We start from the raw sequence: 19,560 nt of genomic DNA, 5'->3' as shown, positions 1-19,560 counted from the left end.
ACAGAGAGGGTCAGTTCAGCTGCCACAGAACTGGGTCTTAATATCAGAGCCTACCCTGGAGCCAAGGCGGGAACGGATAGTCTAAGGCAGAGAACCAGGGCAAAAGGTATTTATGACTTCGATACCATAGTATCCGTATGCTTAATTTATATAAAAAGTTATTTGAGGGGCTGACAATATGGCTCATAGGTAAAGGCACCTGCTACCAAGCCTAAGGGCTCCAGGTTCAATCCCTAGGCCTCACATGATAGAAGGATGAACTGACTCCAGTGAATTGTCCTCTGATGATCAGATATGCCCTAGGTGCGCGCGTGTGTGTGTGTGTGTGTGTGTGTGTGTGTGTGTGTGTGCGCGTGTGCGTGCGCGCGCGCGCGCGCGCACACACACACACAAATAAATATGAAAAAAAAGTTAAATTCCTGGTTTTTTTTTTGTTTTGTTTTTTTTGTTTTTTTTTTTAATGCCTTGAGCCAGGCATGGCACTCAGGAGGCAGAGGCAGGTGGATCTCTGAGTTCAGGGACAGCCTGGTCTACAGAGTTCCAGGACAGCCAAGGCTACACAGAGAAACCTTTCTCAACATCAGAAAGAGAGAGAGAGAGAGAGAGGAGAGAGAGAGAGAGAGAGAGAGAGAGAGAGAAGGAAGGAAAGAAAGAGAAGGAAGGAAAGAGAGAGAAAGAAAGAAAGAGAGAAGGAGGGAAGGAAGGAAAGAAAGAAGGAAGGAAAGAAAGAAGAACAGCAAACAAAACCCCACGTACTTTGTGTTAATTCTGAGGTTTTTGAGCTGGGTCTCACCATGGCCCAGGCTGGTGTTAAACTCACTGTCATGTGAAGGCTGTCCTTCAACTCCTGCTTTTCCCCCCAAGAACTGAGATTGCAGGCACGCACACACCTTCGTTTTTTATTTAGCCTGGAAGTCACTGTGTAGACCTTCGTGGCCTCAGACTCACAGGCTTTGCCTGACTCTGCCTCCTGAGTGCTTGGATCAGAGGCTGTTTTTCTTTCCGTTTTTGCAGTCCTGAGAGCTCCAGGCAAGCTCTCTACTACTGAGCTACACTCCAGCCTTGGGTCACTTGTTTTTTTTTTCTGAGACAGGGTTTTGCGATCGCTTCCTAACTGGCCTGTAGACCCGGCTAGTCTCAAACTCATAGAGCTCCTCCTGTTACTGAGATGAAAGGTGTGCACTACCACTCCTGGCCTCCGTTTTTGCTTTTTGATTAGAGATAGTGTCTACATTGCCTCGGCTGAACGTGCCTCCCCGCCAACTGGCAGGTGAGATTTCGGGAGCTTGTAGTTAACAGCTCTTGTGGCCGTTGTCTTCCTTGTCGACATGTGGTGATTACAAGGCCACCTCACACTTAGTGCAACACTTTGTGTCCTTCCTGGGCACAAAATCAGGTTGGTGGAGTTGAGGGGTAAGAACAGGGCTCATGCACAGGCAAGGTACGGGTGCCTTGCATCTCTGTATTATAAGCAGCGCCAGGGCATTTGCCCTTGACGTGACCCCATCTCCCATTCTAGTAGCTACCCTGCTAGCAAGCTGTCTCCAGGGAGAAACTGGGTTTTCTTCCCGTTCATTGGCCAGCGGAACCCCTTGGAGAAATCCTTGTTACTACCCGAGAGAACGAGAGCCCATTGGCCAGGACACCTCACAATGCCCCGGTAGCGCTCAGGATTCTCCTGATTGGCTCCCCATCAGTCTCCAAGAGCCTATGGCCTGGAACTGAGGTTTGCTGCCAGGCACCCGGAGTCCGAGCTTCGCCTCCGCGGCTCCCCATTGGCTGTCGTGGCGCAAAGCCCTGGAGAGCGTGCTCCTGGTCCCGCCGGAGGGAGACTGGACCTAGAGCCAGGTCCAGACGCTCGACGCTCGACGCCGAGGACTCAGTCTTCCCTGAAGACTCTCTTTTGTCGCTGCCAGGCTTCCCTTAGAGCTCCCATCTCTGTCCAGGACGCCAGTTCTGAAGAAGGTAAGTTCCGCGCCCTCGAGTGATGTGCAGACCTACTCAGGAATGGCAGAAGGCGGGGTGCCCAGCGCCTGTGGCTCTGTTTGGGTATCTCCTAGTTCAATTACCAGTGGCTGGCCGCCTTATTAACTGGGCTTTTTGCATCCATATCCATCATGCCCCCTGTCCAAATTCCTACTGCTCTTCAATGGTGCTGGGAATCCCGCGTCCCAAAGAATTCGGATTGAGATCCAAACGGGATTGGTGCTGGGCGTGAGACCGAGCGAAGATGTTCTACTATCCCAACGTGCTTCAGCGCCACACAGGCTGCTTCTCCACGATCTGGTAAGCCAGGGCTGGTGGCCGACGCCAGGAGCCACGCAGTGGGCATCTCAGTTTGACAGGCCATACCCGTCCCCACCCCTCCAGGCTGGCGGCAACCCGAGGCAGCCGGCTGGTGAAGCGCGAATACCTGAAAGTGAACGTGGTGAAGACCTGGTAAGACCCAGGAAAGAGGGAGGGGTCTCTGGTTCGGGAGCTCCTGTGAGTGGCCGCACTGATCAGAGCCTGTTGTTCTCCCAGTGAGGAAATCCTCAATTATGTGCTGGTGCGAGTCCAACCTCCGATGCCCGGGCTGCCCCGGCCCCGCTTCTCCCTCTACCTCTCCGCCCAGCTTCAGATTGGTGTGATCAGGGTGTACTCACAGCAGTGCCAGTACCTTGTGGGTAAGGCTGGGGACCCTGGGGGTGGGCGAGAGCGGAACGGCCCGTGCCTGAGCTGGTTCTTTCCTCCTCCTCTGCCCACAGAAGACATCCAGCACATCCTGGAGCATCTTCACCGGGCCCAGCTGCGGATTCGGATTGATATGGAGGAGGCTGACCTGTGAGTCCCTGGAACTGGGGCCATCCAGACCTGCTTGGTCTCAGCCTCTATTTTTTTTTTTTTTGGGGGGGGTGTCCTGGTGGCAGCGCCTGCTGAGCCATCCCACCCACTCCCAGCCTCGTCCTTGACATCCCACATTCTCTCCCAGACCCAGCTTGCTTCTTCCCAACTGCCTGGCCATGATGGAGACACTGGAAGATGCCCCGGAACCGTTTTTTGGGACGATGTCTGTGGATCCCAGACTTCCCAGTCCATTTGATATTCCTCAGGTAGGGCTCGCCTCTCTAGATCACCTCAGGAGTCACGAGACGACAATCAGAAGGGAGTGTTGTGTCCTTGCGTCAACCTGACACTGAGGTTTGGGGTGGGACCCTGCCAGAGGTTTCCGTAAGAGGCCATGGAGCAAGGGGATGGGTGGGTGTGAACATGTAAGCACGCGCTGACTTAGAGTCAGCCTGAGAGAACGGTTTCCCCGGGAGAGGCGTTCTTCCCGTCTCCACTGTCCCCACCCCTGAGACCCGAATCTAGATGGTGGTTTTTCTTCCCTGGCCTCTCCCCTCGCCCCCACAGCTTAGACAGTGCTCCAGTCTCTGGTGTCTCATTCAAGCAGCTGGTCCTGAATGCACAGAGTACTAGCATCGACGGATCTTGGTGCCTGGGTTTAGTGGTACCCAGCCCCATTCTCTTCTCTTCTCTAGGCATCCTTAGCTACCAAACAGCAGCCCATTTCCCATGTCCCCCAAATGCCACATCTGCTTGTGAAAATACGTTTCTCAACCCACCAAGCATGGCTCTCCGTTCTCTGCTAGTCAGGGCCTACTGATCCTCACAGACTTAGTCGAATGCCGCCCTTTCCGTGAACTCATTATCCCACTTGAAGCCCAAAGCAAGTGATGGTTGGCATCTGAGCCTGCTCTGACCTTTTCATCGGCTCTGCTGGCATCGCACACAGACTTGTCCCCACCACCATCCACCCAAGAATCCTTTCTCTTCATCTCTGTCCACAACAGCAGTTGATGTGTGGATGCTGCGGTACTTTTTGCACAAACTGACAAGGTGACACACTGGGGGGAGGCCAGGCCAGGGACAGGAGGGACAACCCACAGTTAGGCTGGTGACTTTATGGCATACTGATGTCACAGGGCACAAAGGCTTCATTTAGGGCTCGAGGTGACGCCCAGTGTTTGCTTAACATGCACAAAGCCCTAGGTTTGATTCCCAGTTCTGAAAACTCTCGAACACGCGCGCGCGCGCGCACACACACAGACAGACAGACAGACACACACACGCTGGATGTAGTGATATAAGCTAATTTAAGAACTCAAGAGTTTCGCCGGGCGGTGGTGGTGCATGCCTTTAATCCCAGCACTCGGGAGGCAGAGGCAGGCGGATCTCTGTGAGTTCAAGGCCAGCCTGGGCTACCAAGTGAGTTCCAGGAAAGGCGCAAAGCTACACAAGAGAAACCCTGTCTCGAAAAATCAAAAAAAAAAAAAAAAAAAAAAAGACCTCGAGAGTTTCAAGGAGGGCTGTCCAAAGTTTAAGCAGGGGTGGGGTTGGGTTGGAGCCATGGCCCAGTGGTTCCGAGTGTCCTGCTCTTACAGAGGACAGGACTTCACCGCCAGCTTTCAGCCACCCCTAACTCCAGCTGCAGGGATCCAACATCCAACTCTGTCTTCTGGCCTCCAAGGATGCATGCGTACACACATAGATATATAAAATCTTAAAAAAAAATTTTTTTAGGCCAACCTGAGTTACACGGTGAGACCTGTCTCAAAAATAAATAAGAAGAAAGCAAAAATTCTAAAATTAAAAAAATATAAAGAGAGGCTGGCAGACTGGTGTCCGGTGTCCACTGAATGTTTTGAAAGTGAGGACTTAGAGGGCTGAGCTGAGACCTACCTTTTGTCCCCAATCTCTTCCCAAAGATTCGACACCTTTTGGAGGCTGTGACCCCAGAGAAAACTGGTAAGGAGACTCCTCCTGAAGTCACCGGACCAGGTCAGCTGGGCGGGCCGTTCTGATGAAAGGCATAGGGAGCTGAGTAAATGACTCTTTAAGAGGCAGGCCCAGGCAGGCCCGGGGACACATGCCTGGAATTCCACTTCCTTTGGAGGCTGAGGTGGGAAGACTGCAAGTTTATATAACTTAGATACATAGTTTATATAAACTGCAAGTTTTATAACCTGCCTGGGTTACAGACTGAGTTCAAGGCCAGCCTAGACTGGTTAGGAAACCATTTCAACATTTCCTTTTTTGGGGGTGTGTAGGGGAGACATGGACATCTGTTATCCCAGCACTCAGAAAGTAGAGGCAGGAAGACCAAGAGTTCAAAGCCGGGGGCTGGCAAACTGGCTCAGTGGTTAAGAGTACTGACTGCTCAGACAGAGGACCCAGGTTCAGTTCCCAGCACCCACACAGTGGCTCACAACCACCTATAACTCTGCCGCCAGAGGATCTGACACACTGGCACCCATGTACCCACATAGAGACGTATACACATTTACATAATTAATAATTAAGATAAATCTTTAAAAAAGAGTCCAAATGAGGTCAGAATTATCCTCTCCATTTTAAGGATAAGGGAAGCAAGGCTCACAAAGGTTAAGAAATGAACTTGGAGGCCGGGTGTGGTGATTGCCCACCTTTAATCTCAGCAGTGGCAGAGGCAGGCAAGGTCTCTTAGTTTGAGGCCAACCTGGTCTACGTAGTGAGACGTGTCTCAATAACAAAAAAAAGAAATGCACTTGGAGTATTTGCTGGTAACTAACCTACTGGGTCCGACTCTCGGTCTCCAAAGTCCATGCTTTTGCCCCAACAACTTGGAAAGAAGTAGGAGGGCTGCTGTGACTTTCCCACCCCTCCAGACAGGCCCTTAGCCACTGTGCAGTCTCCTGAGATCATCACCCTACAGGAGGCAGAGCCCATACGCATGTTGCGGATTGAGGTGAGTTTCCCCGGAAACCCAGGGCTCCAGTGCGGCCCCGACGCATCCCTGAAGTTCTGCCTTCCGTTTCCACTTCCCCCACCCCGACACCCCGTCCCCTGAGTACCCGCTGGGCTTCCTTGGGCTCAACCTCAAAAATCCACTCTTTCCCTCTCTCCGTAGGGAGAGCAGGATCTCCCAGAGATCAGTCGAGGAGATTTGGACCTGCTGATCGCCGAGGAAGACGACGCCATACTGCTGGAGGAGCAGCGGCGGCGGCGAGGCCGGCTGCGGAGGGCGGCCCCGGCACTGGATGGTCAGGTCCCCGCCCAGCCAGCCTGGGAGTGGACAGGGCCCCGTCCTTCTCTCTCCTGAGTGTTCTGATCCTCTCTCCGCAGAATCCAAGGAAGAACCCCGGGCCCTGGAGGGTGATGGTGTGGTCCCCTCCCTCTCACCTCCAGCCCCTGCACAGTAAGGGCAGGAATCCCTGTACCAGGTAAGGGGTCATTGCTGGGAAGGGTTTCCTTATCTGCCTGTTTCCCCTCAGGGTTGAAGAGACAGGAGAAGCACCTCCAGGCCAGGTCTTCCCTCCCGAGGTACAGAAGTTGACAGGCTGGGAGCCAGGGGCCCTCCTCACGGGTGAGTGTCCATCACCTTGGGAAGACTCGGACACTTGCAGAGACCCAAGTCCTTACCCTACCCTGAGGAAGACACTGTCTGTAGCTCCAAGAATGAAGGGTCTAGCCCAGTGGTGGTGGTGCAGGCCTTTAATCCCAGGGTTTGCGATCTCTGTGAGGAGTTCGAGGCCAGCCTGATCTACAAAGTGAGTTCCAGGACATCCAGGGCTCCACAAAGAAACCCTCTCTCTGAAAACAAAAAACAAACAAACAAAGAGTGAAGGGACTAATGAAATTCGGAGATTAAACACCGGTAGCCCAGTCACTCCAGAAACGGGTTGGGGCAGGATTGCCAAAAACCCTCTGGGGCTAGAGTGCCAGACCTTGTGTTGGTGTTTGCCATGGGTGTTTCGTCCTCTGGAACTGGAGTTACAGACAACTGTGAGCTGCCATGTGGGTGCTGGGAATTGAACCCAGGTCTTCTGGAAGAGCAGTCGGTGCTCTTAACCTCTCAGCCATCTCTCCAGCCCTGCCAGACCTTGTCTTAACAAACAAACAAACAAACAAACCAGTGGAGGGGGGGCTTATGGGTCTTGTTGCAGAGGTGACCCCGCCTCGGGAGCTGCGTCTACCTGCCCCGCCTAGTCCAGAGGTGAGTAGGTTCTTCCCTGGGCTGCATCCCTCTTTATCTTCCCGTCCTAAATCTTTGTCCGGAAGCCCATGGCCATTGCTAGTCTACCGTGAGGATTTTGCCTACACAGTAAAAGCTGTCCCTTCCCTACCTCATGGTGTGGCTTCTCTTCCCAATAGGAACCTTTGAGTAAGCTAGGAGTTACGAAGGGACCTTACCCCAGCTTCCCCAGACAACTGACAGGGGCAGAGTGGGGGGCCACTGGGAGTCCCCTGGAAAGGGGAGATGGACAGCCTGGCCCTAGCCTCTCCTTCTACTCCAGAAGAGGCCCCCGTCTCCCCTGAGGCGACCTGCCCGACGCCGCCGACGCCGCCAGTTACTATTCTGGGACAAGGAGACTCAGATCTCCCGGGAGAAATTTGAGGAACAATTACAGCCCGGAGTTCACTGCTCGGAGTATGTGAGTGCGGCTCAAGTTCCCCCCAGGGAGCAGAGGGACGCAGGTCTGGCTGGACTTCTGAACGCCCGAGCGGCCCTGGGAGTACAACAGAAGGCCCTGCTTCCTAGAAAGTGCGTGTGTGTGGGATTGCAAATACCCAGGTTATCCACAGACACCAGGTTACCATCTACCCTTTTAGCCACAAGCATATGGGCCAGGTCACGAGCCTGCAGAGGCGTGGGCCCTGGGAACCGTGCAGTGAAGAGTGGCGCTCTCATAAGGGGCCGCTCACCCTCTTGCAGCCCGTGGTCCAGCCCGAAAGGATGATCACAAGCCCGGCGGAGCTCTTCGGAACCCCAACTGTCTGTAAGAACGGTGACCGTGGGGCAGGCGGGATCTTCAGAACCTGGCCTCCTCAGCCTTATGACCGAAACCTCTCTCTTCGTCCTCAGCTGGCTGGCTGGCCCCGGAACTACTAGCGTTCTGGACCCGCTGTGCCCAGGTGCCCCCAAGGATGCTCAGACAGAGGCCACCCCTGGAGCCTGTAGAGGCAGCTGAGGAGAGGGGCGTGGCGGACGAGGAGGACCGAAGAAAGACCGAAGGGCTGAGTGAGATCGAGGTAATCACCTCCACCACGCCCTGGAAGCCCCCTCGGCTCTGGCAAGCTCTAGCCGACGTCCTCCTGGTGTGCACCAGCTGGCTCACCAGACCAAGACCCTGACCGGTGCTTGGGTCTCAGGTCTTGCTCTCCCACCCGCAGGTTCTGAGGGAGGCCCAGGAGCCCAGTGGTCCCCTCATGCTCTCTTCAGGTAGGCGCTTGCAACAAGAGGGGCAGGTGGGAACCACCGTCCTAACCAGCCTCGGGAAGCGAGCACCCCAGCGGCTGAGGCTGGTTCGGACAGGGAGGGCCGTGCTGAACATTAAGGAGGCCCAGACTTGATTCTCCCGCGCTCCCACTTGGCACAAGTCTATACTAGGCTCCAGAATGTGGGGAGGGGAGCTCTGTGGCCCCGAGGCCTGAACCCAAGGCCTTTGTGCATGTCACACCCCCAGCGTGGCCCCTTAGAGCCAAGCAGACCCCCAAATGCTCTCTCCCTCGACAGAGCTCTCCCTGGAAGCAGCTGAAGAGGAAAAGTCCCGCACTAGCCTCATCCCCCCAGAAGAACGGTGGTAAGCAGCCAGGTGGCGCCAGCTCAGACCCACAGCGGCCCTGCTTGGTGTCCCTGTGGCGGCCACCCACCCCTTCCCTGAGCTGCCTCCTCCCTCGCTCTCCCAGGGCCTGGATGGAGGAGGGGCAGCCAGAGGCCCCTGCACTGCCCATGCTGCCTGAACTCCCGGAAGCGCCCGTGGAGATGCCTCCAGAGCCGGAGCTGCTCACTTCCGAGGCTGTGTTTAGGTACGAGAGAGGGGTCCCTGGGGGGGGGGGTAGTCTGTTAACCCCAGCTGACCGTCCTCAACCCCGCAGGGCCGTAGCCCTGGAGTGGCAGGCCAACAGGGTGCCTGACTTCAGCAGCCTGGTGCCCCCTCTCAGCCCCCGCAAGTTGGCTTCTCGGGTCTTCTACCTGCTCCTGGGTGAGTGTAGGCCAAGAAAGACAGGGGCAGACCGGCCAGACCCTGCTACAGCACACTCGTCACCATAGTGACTGTGTGACCTGCCTTCTCCTTTCCCAACTAGTACTGTCCGCACAGAAGATCCTTCATGTAGAACAAGAGAAGCCATATGGGCGCCTCCTGATTCATCTGGGACCCAGAGTCCACTGAGCAAGTTCATTAAACCATAGCCTACCTCACTGGACTTTGCCTGACATTTTTTTTCAGAGATTTATTTTTAAATTACGTGTGTATGTTGAACGTGCAAATGAGTGCAGTTGTCTGGGAAGGCCACAAGGGGGCAGTGAACCCCTGGAGCTGGAATTAAAGACAGTTTGGCGCCATCTAGTGTGGGTCCTAGGAACTCCAGTCCCGTCTTCTGCAGGAAGAGTGTGCGGCCTTCGGGGCTGAGACACTCCAGCCCCTTGCCCGTCTCATTTCTGAACACACACCTCTAGCCTTCACGCTCTCAGTGCTAGTGTCCGAGCAGGGAGCAAGCTGCCTTTATTACAGTATGATGTCACAGCTCTGCTTGTATAGATCCAGCCCCAGAGACACCCGGTAAGACAGCAAGCAGGATTGACTTCCGATGATACAGTCTTTGGTGAGATGAGCTGGGCCTGGGCCGACTGGTAGTCTTCGGGCCCGAGGGGGGGCCCGGCGGGAGCCCGCAGTCTAGGTGAGGCCCAGCATGGCCTGGAGTTCCTCAGCTTTGTTAGCGGGCAGTGAGCCCAGGGCCGCGTGGAAGCTGTCGGCGTGCTGTTTGGCCAGGAAGGTCAGGAGCAGCAGCAGCGCCGCCTTGGTGTCTGGGTAGAGTGTAGCGAGGGGGCCCGATGAGGGGCGGGGTCCCGCCGCCCGCCGCCCCCACTTCCCCCTGCCCTGAGCCGTGACTGTGGTCACCTCACCTGGCGGGATTCTGTTGTCCGCCAGAATCAGGCTGCAGATGCGCAAGAGCTCGGGAGCCACGTCTAGAACCTGTGGGAAAGGGCTGGTCAGCTCTGGCAGTGACAGCCGTGGGCCCCAGGGCTTAGGGCAGGCGGGTGGAGCCAAGGCGAGAAGAAGCCTATGGAACCATTTGAGCTGCCCCCCGACCCGGCTGTGAGCTCAAGAAGGAACAAGGAAACATGGCTAACAATCTCTTTTCGGAGGTAATGAGATGCGTGACCAAAGATTGAAGTTAGAGCCTCAAAACCAACAGAAATCCAGCATCCAAATACTCACCCCCCCCCAAAAAAAAGATTTAAGACAAAAGGTGACACAAGAATACTGGAGCAGGCCGGGCGGCGGCGGTGGTGGCACACGCCTTTACCCCAGCACTCGGGAGGCAGAGGCAGGCGGATCTCTGTGAGTTCGAGGCCAGCCTGGGCTACAGAGCTAGTCCAGGACAGGCTAAAAAGCTTCACAGAGAAACCCTGTCTCGAAAAACCAAAAATACTGGAGCATGTGTCCAAACGCGGGTAGTTGATACACGCAGAATCGTTTCAGAAGCAGATTCCAGTACATGGCAGGGTGGTGACTGTTGTCCTAGCCCTGACCTAGGAAATCAGCCTAGGGACGTCAGGACTGGCTTAGCCCAAGAGAAGTGGGGACATACTCCCCGATCAGCTGCCCCTCCTCATACTGCCAGACTGCCTGCCAACCCTGGGGACAAACAGGAAGAACGAAGCTGGCATGGTGCTCAGCTGGTAGAAGTGTTTAGCTGGTGTGCATGAGGCCCTGGATCTGATCCCTAGAACTGCTGAAATTAAGAACAGTGGTGCAGCCTGGGATCCCTGCGCTTGGGAGCTGGAGGACAGAGGGGAAGAGACTGAGGGCCCAAGGCCATCGTTAGCTGTGACAAGCTGGGGCAGGACGAGGATACAGGAAAGGAAAAGGTGGCGCACGCCTTTAATCCCAGCACTCAGGAGGCAGAGACAGGCAGATCTCTGTGAGTTCAAGGCCAGCGTGGGCTACAGAGCGAGTTCCAGGAGAGCCAGAGCTACACAGAGAAACCCTGTCTCGAAAAAACAAAAACAAAAAGCACACCAACAAGCAAAAACAACAAAAAGCACCTGAAATCCACCAGCATCAAGTCCAGGTGACAGCTCCTGCCCCCCTTAGACTGAACCTAACACTCCTTGTAAAGCTCCAGCAGCAGCAGCAGGGTACCTGGTCAGGGTTGTTATGGTGCAGGAAGTTGAAGAGGTGGCCTATGGTGATCCACTCCTCCATGTCTTCCTTCAGTGGCAGGGCATGTAGCAGGGTAGCCAGCACCTGAACACACAGACGTCTCAGGCCCACGTGTCCCGGTCCCGCCACCACCCTTGGCCTCCACCCCTGGCCTCCACCCCTGCCTCCCGAGCCTGCCTTCACCTGGGGTTCCGCTTTCCTCGCTGGACTGGCCATCAGCAGACGGGCAAGAGCCCCGCAGATGTTGTCGCGGACGCGATCATGCCGCTCCCTCGCCAGCAGGGGCAAAAGGAGGCCCAGGACCTTCGGGAAGTGGCTGGCCCCCAGTTAAGGAACACACACATTGGCAGACGTCCCCCTGCGGTAGCACCTCCCCCGGTGCCTGGGCTCACTGCCAACCCCGCCTCCCCTCCTGCAGGCATCGGATACTCCTGAGCAGGGCAGCCCCCATGCTCCGCAAGTACACCCAGCCCGAAGATGGCGTTGCTCCGCACCTCGGGGTCTGCTTCCCGGGCGGCGTTCAGCAGCACAGGGCACAGCCGGGACACAAACTGGGCTGAGGCGGCGCCCAGACCCTGAATCGACTCGGCCAGGGTTCCCACCGCAAAGGACTTCTCCGCCACCGTACAGCTCTGCTTCTGTTGGGAGGTTGAGGGGTGCCGATTACCATGGAGGTGAGGTGGGCAGGGTGCTGCAGGCCCTGGGCGCGCGGCTGGACCAGGACGGGAGGCTGGGGGACGGAGCACTCACCGTCTTGGACAGCAGTAACGGCAGGAAACTGGCGAAGAACGGCGCGAAGGCCTGTCCTCCGGCGGCGGCTGCCAGGGCGGGGATGGCCTCTCCAGCATGCTCTAGTAACATGGCGTCATACTCTGCCTGTGGAGCCAGGGGAGGGGCTGCAGCGCCGGGGCCCAGCTCTAGGACTGGGCAGCTCCCAACCCCGCAATCTGCCACTGGCTGCTGGGGGTGGTTCTCGGGGCGCCCTTGCTTCGCGGACTCACCCGTTTGCAGGCTGGCTTTTTAGGAGCCCGGGCCCTCCGTTATCACTCCCAGCACCGCCCAGTGCACACCACTCTCCTTTGAATACCCCACCCGCTTACTGGGATGAGGGCGGCCCCGTTCCGGCCATCACCGACTTTTTCTTAGCCGCCCTGGCTCCCTCCATCCAGGCTAAGCTGAGGGCACTGTCTAGACGGGCACTCGATGGTCTAGACGGCTTTCATCTGTAGCTCTCACCTGGTCTCCTTCTTCATCCTCCTCCTCCTCCTCCGTGTCCTGACAGGCTGTCTGTGGAAGACATAATTCAGCCGTCGGGGGGCTCTCCTGCCGTCTCCTTTCCACGGTGGCGGCGGTGAGGCGGGCTCTTCCGGGGCCCGGTACCCTCGCGTGCCCTCAGCCTCCCTTCCCCCGCTCACCTTCTTCTGCAGCACCGTCTTGAGCATCGTGCAGAGCTCACTGAGGCGTCCAGGAGGCTGCAGGGCCAGGTTCCCGCAGGCGCGCAGCACCCCGGTCAGGGCCTCCAGCACGGCCATCACCACCGGGCGCTCCCTCTCCACCTTCACGGCCTGCATGTAGGACGGTATCACCCGAGCCAAGGCGGACCGCAGAGCTGGAGACACAATTGGCCAGAGGCGTGGTCACGCCCTGCCGGGGCCCCGGGCGCCCAGCCTGCTGCTGACGGCTCCTCACCGGCACTGCTGGCTTCGGAGGGGCTTCTCTGACAGGCCTTCTGGAGGGCACAGCAGAACTGTCCCAGGGCTTCGTGGGCCGCTTTCCGCACGTTCAGATGGGGACACTGGAACGAAAAGGGCCGGTGTGCGGCTGGGCCCCGTGCGAGGTTGGGACGACACTCGCTGGAGGTCAAGGACCCCCCTCACCGACTCACCTCCAACAGTTTGAACACCTCATCAAATATGTTATCCATGTATGGAAGGAAGGCCACGCTGTGGAGAGACGCTCGGAGTGGGAAAGGGGCCCGGGGACGATCCCCAGCGGCGCGGCCGGGGGTGGGGGGGGGGGTGGGGGGAGTGGGGGGTGTGCTCACCTGGTGTTCACAGAGATCTCCCCCAGGGCTGCGCAGGTGTCTTCTTTCTCGTCGAAGAAGGCGTTCTCCACGCTGTACCTGGGGGGAGAGGGGGAGCGGCGGTGCCGTGAGGGCAGGAGCAGATCCTGCTCTGGGGCCACGTCCAGAAGCCAAGTCGACATTCCTTTTATTTTGTACTTTTGGGTTTTTCAAGACAGGGTTTCTCTGTGTATCCCTGGCTCTTCTCGACCAGGCTGGCCTCAAACTCAGAGAGCCACCTACCTCTGCCCCCCAAGTGCTGGGATTAAAGGTGTGAGCCACCACTGCCCAGTTCTAAGTCTATATACTCTTTTTTTGGGGGGAGCGGGGGTTTGAGACAGGGTTTCCCTGTGTAGTTTTGGTGCCTGTCCTGGATCTCACTCTGTAGACCAGGCTGGCCTCGAACTCACAGAGATCCGCCTGGCTCTGCCTCCCGAGTGCTGGGATTAAAGGCGTGTGCCACCTGCTTCTAAGTCTGCAGTCTTAAGTAGAAGAGCACCCCTTACCCCGAGATCTCAGAGTCGTCTTCCACCTCCTCCTCCTCCATGTCCTCCTCCATGAGATCTTCTTCCTCCTCGCTCTCATCATCAAACAGAAGGAAGGAGCTGATTCCATCATACTGAGGCTGCAGGAAGGAAGCAGAGCAGAGACTTTGGCTCAGGTGGGACCGGGAGACCAATCCCACCACAGGGCTAGCCTGGTCTAACCGGCCCAGTAACACCCAGCCTCTGCTCACCACGATGCCCTCGGTGGAGCGCAGTGACAGCAGCATGAGCGTGGTAATTTGTGGCAGGTAGGGTCCCAGGCCCTCGCCCATTAACCCCGATAAGGCTGCAAACAGGCTGTACCTGATGAAGCGAGAGAGAACCGGTATGGTGCCGCCTGCTCCGGACAGACAACATGGGAGAGCCCCGGAACCCTGGCTGTGGTCCAGAATCAAAGGACCGGGCGGGCGGGCGGGCGGGAGAGGCTGGGGCACCAGGGAGGGCCACTCACGTGCATCGCCGTAAGTCGGGGTCATCTATGTGGCTGCATAGCCCCAGCCCCAGCTGACAGCACTCTTCGGCCAGGGGCCTCATGGACTCCCCCATGGCCCGGGCCAGCACTCCCAGGGTCTCTGTGGGGGCAAGAGCTCAGCCAGCACTGAGGGGTGCAGACCGACTGGAGAGCCGAGGGCGGTAAGTGGAGGAGGCACTCGAAACCACCCTGCTCCCGGGTACAACACGCACAAGGACAGCTCTTCGTCAGAGGAAGACACCCATCTGCCCCGGGAGAGGCCCCGGGGAACAACAGGCGGACGCTGGCCTTGCCCGGGTGCAGAGAGCCCTGCCGGAAAGCCTCTCCTTACCCAGGCTCTGGATCTGCACGAGCTGCTGGTCCTCGTGGCCGGTCAACAGGAAGCCCCGGAGAAGCTCCATGATAGTAGGGAAGTAGGGCAGCAGGGAGTCTTGGGCCGCTGTGGCTGCAGGACGGGACGGAACGGGAGGCAGGGGGTGGGGACACGGACTTTCTGGGTGACCCCGCAGCACACTTCACCTCCCCGGCCCTTGGCTCACCAATGGCCCCTATGGCGCTCACAGCCAGCTCCCTGGTCCGGGCCTTGCTGGGGGTCCTCAGAGGCTGCAGCATACACTCCATAAGCTCGGGAATGTAGGGCTGCACTTTGGGCCCTGTGCGAAAGTGTCTTCTTTACCAACCAGCCCAGGCCTCTGACCTTTCGAAAAACCCACTTCCTTCACCTGTCCCTGGGACCCTCCCACGCCCCTCCCCACCCCGCAGCCCCCTTCACCTGTCCCTGGGACGCCCCCTCGCCCCTCCCCACCCCACGGCCTCCTTCAGCCAGTGCGGGTTGCTCTCCCCCCTGTATTCTCCACTCCCATCACTACCCAGGTTTTCCACGAAGTTCTCCAGGGCGTAGCAGGCCTTGGCCAGGTGCTGGGTGTTCCCGGTAGGCACTGACTTCAGGTAGGCCAGGAGCAGGGGCATGACCTCCTCTGAATAGCTGCTGATGTGGGGCTGGGGAAGAAACGAGCGGGACCCGGTTAGGCTCCCCCGCGGAGCACACCCCCCTGAGTGCCAACAGTGGCAAGAATGTTTCAAGAGGTGGCAGTTTAAGGGACAAGGGTCCCCAGCCTTGGGGTGGGGCCTTCCCTCCTGCGGCGGCGGCGTCGGCAGCCGTCTGCATTTAGCTTCGCTGACCTGTAAGTTCTCTGAAAACTGGCCCAGGGCGAACAAAGCAGCATTTCGAACCACCTGGGAGGGGTCGCCCAGGCCCTTGCACACGATCTGCAGCAGTGGGCACAGCAGCCTGAAGCGGGCAGAGGAGAAGAGCCAAATCTGAGGGGCAGGACACGGGATCCCTGGTCTCTACCCATCCTCCCCATTCCTCCTGAGCAGGATCAGGACTCTCCAGAGCCGGACGGTAAAAACCATCCTTTGTCTCTGTAATGGGAAAGCCGTTTCTCTTCCAAAACCAGGACACTCTTGAAAGGCAGCAAATATCATGACCAGCTAATAGTATTAACAGTTAAGCTGGGTGTGGCGGCGCACGCCTTTAATCCCAGCAGTGGGAGGCAGAGGCAGGCGGATCTCTGAGTTCCAGGCCAGCCAAGGCGATATAGTGAGACCCTGTCTCAAATAAACAAACAAAATATCAAACCAACTAAGCTGAAACAGGGGTACTGGGGCTGCCACAGGATGTGACCCACCTCATGCGGGGACAGGAACTGAATGGAATACCTTTGCCTGATGTGGTCACCAGCACCATCAGACAGGACAGCCAGCACCAGGAAGCCTGCTTTGCGCTGGTATGGGAACTCACTCCGTAGGGCTTCTTCCAGCATGGGCATCTAGGGAGGACATGGCATGTTTCTGAACGCCTAGCAAGAGCCTGCCCACAACTTTCCCAACAGGGCCCGTCACACCTATCTGTACCCAATTATCCCTGGCTTTAGGGGACTATACCTACCCAGGGATAGTGAGAACAGGAGAGTCACACTTACCACAAGGGGACAGAGCTTCTCAGGGGGAAGGTGGAGCGCCAGCATGTCCACAACCTGCAAAAGTTCAGGGAGATTCTAACTCCATCTCTAACCTCCCATAGTCACTTAAGCCCTGTCCCATGAACCTGTGATGACCGGTTCTATGTGGGCGACAGGGTGGCTCGGACTGGCCTGAAGCTCACGATCCTGCCTCAGCCTCCCCAGTGCTGGGAGCTGAGGTCGCGGGTACACTCACACCTCACCTGGCTGAGATGGTTATTTTAATTACCGGCTTCATTGTACCGAGAAATGCTTAGGAGATTGTGATGGTGTTTTCAGAGTCAATTAGATCAGGAAGGCCTTGACCTAATGACCAGTTAATTACTTGATGGATAAACAAGCTAATGCCATCACCAGGAGGAGCAAAAGGTAGGAGGTAGGGCTTAGCCGGGGTCATGTCCTTACAGGATCTTCCGAGCCCTGGCTCCTTCTTCTATTTCCCTTCTCCGCTTCCCGTCGGTAACGTGGACTGCTCTGCTTCGCTTCCTGGTGGCCAGGACTTGAACCACGCGCTCTGGCCATTCCTTTCCCACCACGGTAAACGGAAACCCTCCCTCCCCTTGAGTTCTTTCTCTGAGGTATGGTCCCAGTGGCCGAGAGACTAAGGTATACCTGTACAGCAAAGTGCTTGGGGGTCTCCCCCATCAGCCCGATCTCCAACTCATCATCATCAGAATCTTGGTCTTCAGGGTCCAGCTGGCCTAGGGGTGGCTCGGCAGCCATGATTGGGAAGAGGGCTTGCAGCAAGAGAGGCAGGAGGCGGTTCTTCAGTAAGGCCTAAGAGGGGAGGAGACTGTCCCTGAGCATCTCCTCAGAATGGGCTCAGGAGAAAAAACTCCATCCTGCCAACCACCACAAGGAGTCCAGCAGGACAGTCCCCATCTCCTGGGCAGGAACAGGAGAAGGCTGGACCGGGGCTTGAACAGGACCCCAAGCGTACGACTAAGAGTGGAGATGCTGGGATGGGATAACATACCCCAGAAGGTACTTACCTTACTTTTGACTTTGACCAAGAAAGTGAGGCAGCAGAGGATGCGCACACGAATTGTATCGCCAAGGGCCACGTTTTTAGCCACCTATACAGACACTAGCAAAAATCAGGACCGAGCAAGGAAACTCCAGCCAAGGCAGGATCAGGGGCAGCACCCACGGCAGGCTCACCTCCAGGCAGAATGTGAGGACCTCAGAGAGGTGGGGAGTGATGATGGGCAGGTCTAACTCCAGCAGTTCATCCAGGGCCTCGAGGGCCTCACAGGCCTTTACCTGATAGATAGGTAAGCCATAGGGTACCAGACTGGACGGGGCTCCATTTTCCTCCCAAAAAGGAGATCCCTCCCACCTGTCCTCACCTCATCTATGGGGATCAGAGTCCTCACTGCCGTAACGAGTCTGGGCACCAACATCCGTGCGAGGGGCTGGAGGACACAGGATGAACTGAATCACAGACAGCACATGCAGCCTAATCCCAGACCCCAGACACTAGCAGCTTCCTCATGGCAATGCAATCTAAGAAGAGGATCCCAGACACACCAGTCGGGCCCGGTATCCCCCCAGCTGTTAGGAAGAATGGAAGGCAGAGTGAAAATCTAAAGCATCTTGGGCCAGACCTTCGAAACGTAAGGACACAAAGAGCTGGCAGAGACGGAGGTTAAGGTGTGACGGCCAGTGTCTTACCACGTCATCAGTCCTGAGGTAGGGGGCCAAGGCGGTCAGAGTGCGCAGGGAGTAGAAGAGGACTCTGGGGGCGCCCGTCTCACCCAGAGTGTCGGCCAGAAGCTGCAGAAGCCCCCGCTGGTGGGGGTAGAACGCCTCGGGTTGGGTCGACACCACCACACTCAGCAGCAAGAGTCCCACCTGTCCGGGAGGAAGGGGTGAGAGGAGAAAGCTTCCGCGGGCTGACCCGCCTGAGTCCCCCCGCTGCCAACAGTGGGCCGGTACCTCTTTCTCGGGGCTGTTGGCACTGTGGGTACTTTGCTGAAGGAGGTGCATGAACTGAGGCCAGGCTTCCAGGCCTTCCTTTCGGAAAATGGTGGCTGAGAGCTGGGCCAAGCTGACACTCACATAATGCCTGCAGAGCGGAGACGGAGCCATAATCCCTTCCTTCGCCACCCTCATGACCCTCCCCTGCGGACAATACCCCGGGCTCAAGGAGTGCCGGGGAGAGAGGCATCCTCCTTCGAGCACAGAGTCTCTCCTAAGACAGACCCCAGAAGCCAACAGCTTAAAGGAGGGGGGCACTGTGATCTGTGCAGCCCCTCTGGACAGGCTGGATTTCAGTCTCATTTTCCGGTTCTGGGTTTGGCAGTTAGGACACACACACACCACACACATCACACCACACCACACACACCCCGCAAGAGAGGGCGCTAAGCACTTACTCAGTCTCCTTCTGCAGGGCTGTCAGGACCAGGGTCTTGATGCTGGAAGACAGGCGGCAAACGCTTGGTACCGGGCCTGTCCAAGAATTGACTAGGCCTGGCCCCTCCCACCCCAGACCTAGCCCACCTCTCCCGCTGCTCGGGTGCCAAGCGTCGCCAGCGGGTGTTCAGTCTTCTGCGGGTCAGGACGGCTGCAAACTGGCGGATCTGGGGCGAGGAAGAGGGAAGCCAGGTCAGAATGGCAGACGGCAGGAAGATGAAGAGACCGCAGGGGGCGGGGGCGGGGCGGAACCGGAGAGGGGGGCACACGGAGGACTCTCAGGATTTCGGGCGAGGAGGGGCAGGTGAACTCGCCTGAGGGTCGGTGGCCGAAGTCAACAGGTCGCAGAGAGCAGGTAAGGCAGCAGGGTCCCGAAGGGCGGTCTGGAGCTGCTCCGTGGCCTGCGGGGAGGCTGGGGGGTCAGGACAGGGCTTTCCCCCCAGCTCCCCCTCTCCCCCACGGCCCGGCCCGGCCCGGCTTGCCCGTACCCGGCGGATGCGCTCGGTGTCCGGCAGCAGCAGCTCCTTTAGGATCTGTTCCAGATCCGCAGGCTCCATGGCAGCAGCTGAGCCGCCGCTACAGGCCCGGGTGGGGAGGGGGGGAGGAACGGCACGTGGAGACTCGGACACCGACTTCCGGCGGAAAGGGCGTTATCCTGCGGCCCTCCTGTCGCCTGGGTCATTCAGCTTGCTTCCCTTAAAAAAAATTCCTGCTGGAGGCTGGCGTCAGTCCGGGCTTCCATCAGGCTGAGCACCGGCTAAGGCACAGAAACAGAGCCCCGGGGACGTGGGTTCCCCGCGCCGACAGTTCCCAAGGGTCCAGAGTTTGGGCGGCAGCGGCGGACTCG

The 19,560-nt window shown here is 57.6% G+C and overlaps 2 protein-coding genes across 2 annotated transcripts; one reads left to right on the top strand and one right to left on the bottom strand.

The window, feature by feature from the left end:
* The first annotated feature begins 1,333 nt into the window (after positions 1-1,333).
* Rec8 (REC8 meiotic recombination protein) lies at positions 1,334-9,225 on the top strand. Its single transcript, XM_028892138.2, has 20 exons — positions 1,334-1,965; positions 2,178-2,286; positions 2,371-2,439; positions 2,524-2,666; positions 2,748-2,823; positions 2,972-3,092; positions 4,749-4,788; positions 5,688-5,767; positions 5,930-6,062; positions 6,145-6,217; positions 6,294-6,385; positions 6,966-7,015; positions 7,317-7,454; positions 7,736-7,799; positions 7,886-8,052; positions 8,194-8,242; positions 8,537-8,603; positions 8,710-8,829; positions 8,899-9,005; positions 9,109-9,225. The coding sequence occupies exons 2-20, from the start codon at positions 2,231-2,233 to the stop codon at positions 9,192-9,194; spliced, it is 1,731 nt and encodes a 576-aa protein (XP_028747971.1). The 5' UTR covers positions 1,334-1,965; positions 2,178-2,230; the 3' UTR covers positions 9,195-9,225.
* A 272-nt stretch (positions 9,226-9,497) lies between these two features.
* On the bottom strand, positions 9,498-19,537 carry Ipo4 (importin 4). The gene is made up of 30 exons (XM_028892132.2): positions 19,202-19,537; positions 19,028-19,114; positions 18,801-18,880; positions 18,674-18,715; positions 18,234-18,363; positions 17,970-18,149; positions 17,645-17,710; positions 17,457-17,558; positions 17,288-17,371; positions 16,908-17,072; positions 16,257-16,310; positions 15,994-16,103; positions 15,454-15,562; positions 15,141-15,270; positions 14,811-14,924; positions 14,603-14,716; positions 14,251-14,371; positions 13,991-14,102; positions 13,761-13,879; positions 13,237-13,314; positions 13,078-13,135; positions 12,882-12,987; positions 12,608-12,801; positions 12,429-12,479; positions 11,943-12,068; positions 11,622-11,830; positions 11,376-11,508; positions 11,172-11,276; positions 9,929-9,998; positions 9,498-9,829 (listed from the first exon to the last, which is right to left on the bottom strand). Exons 1-30 carry the CDS (start codon positions 19,268-19,270, stop codon positions 9,699-9,701), a joined length of 3,249 nt encoding a protein of 1,082 aa, XP_028747965.1. The 5' UTR covers positions 19,271-19,537; the 3' UTR covers positions 9,498-9,698.
* Between the last annotated feature and the right edge of the window lie 23 nt (positions 19,538-19,560).

The sequence above is a fragment of the Peromyscus leucopus genome, chromosome 9 (genome assembly GCF_004664715.2).
Source record: "Peromyscus leucopus breed LL Stock chromosome 9, UCI_PerLeu_2.1, whole genome shotgun sequence".
Lineage (NCBI taxonomy): Eukaryota > Metazoa > Chordata > Mammalia > Rodentia > Cricetidae > Peromyscus > Peromyscus leucopus.
This window is presented reverse-complemented; position numbering and strand designations above follow the sequence as displayed.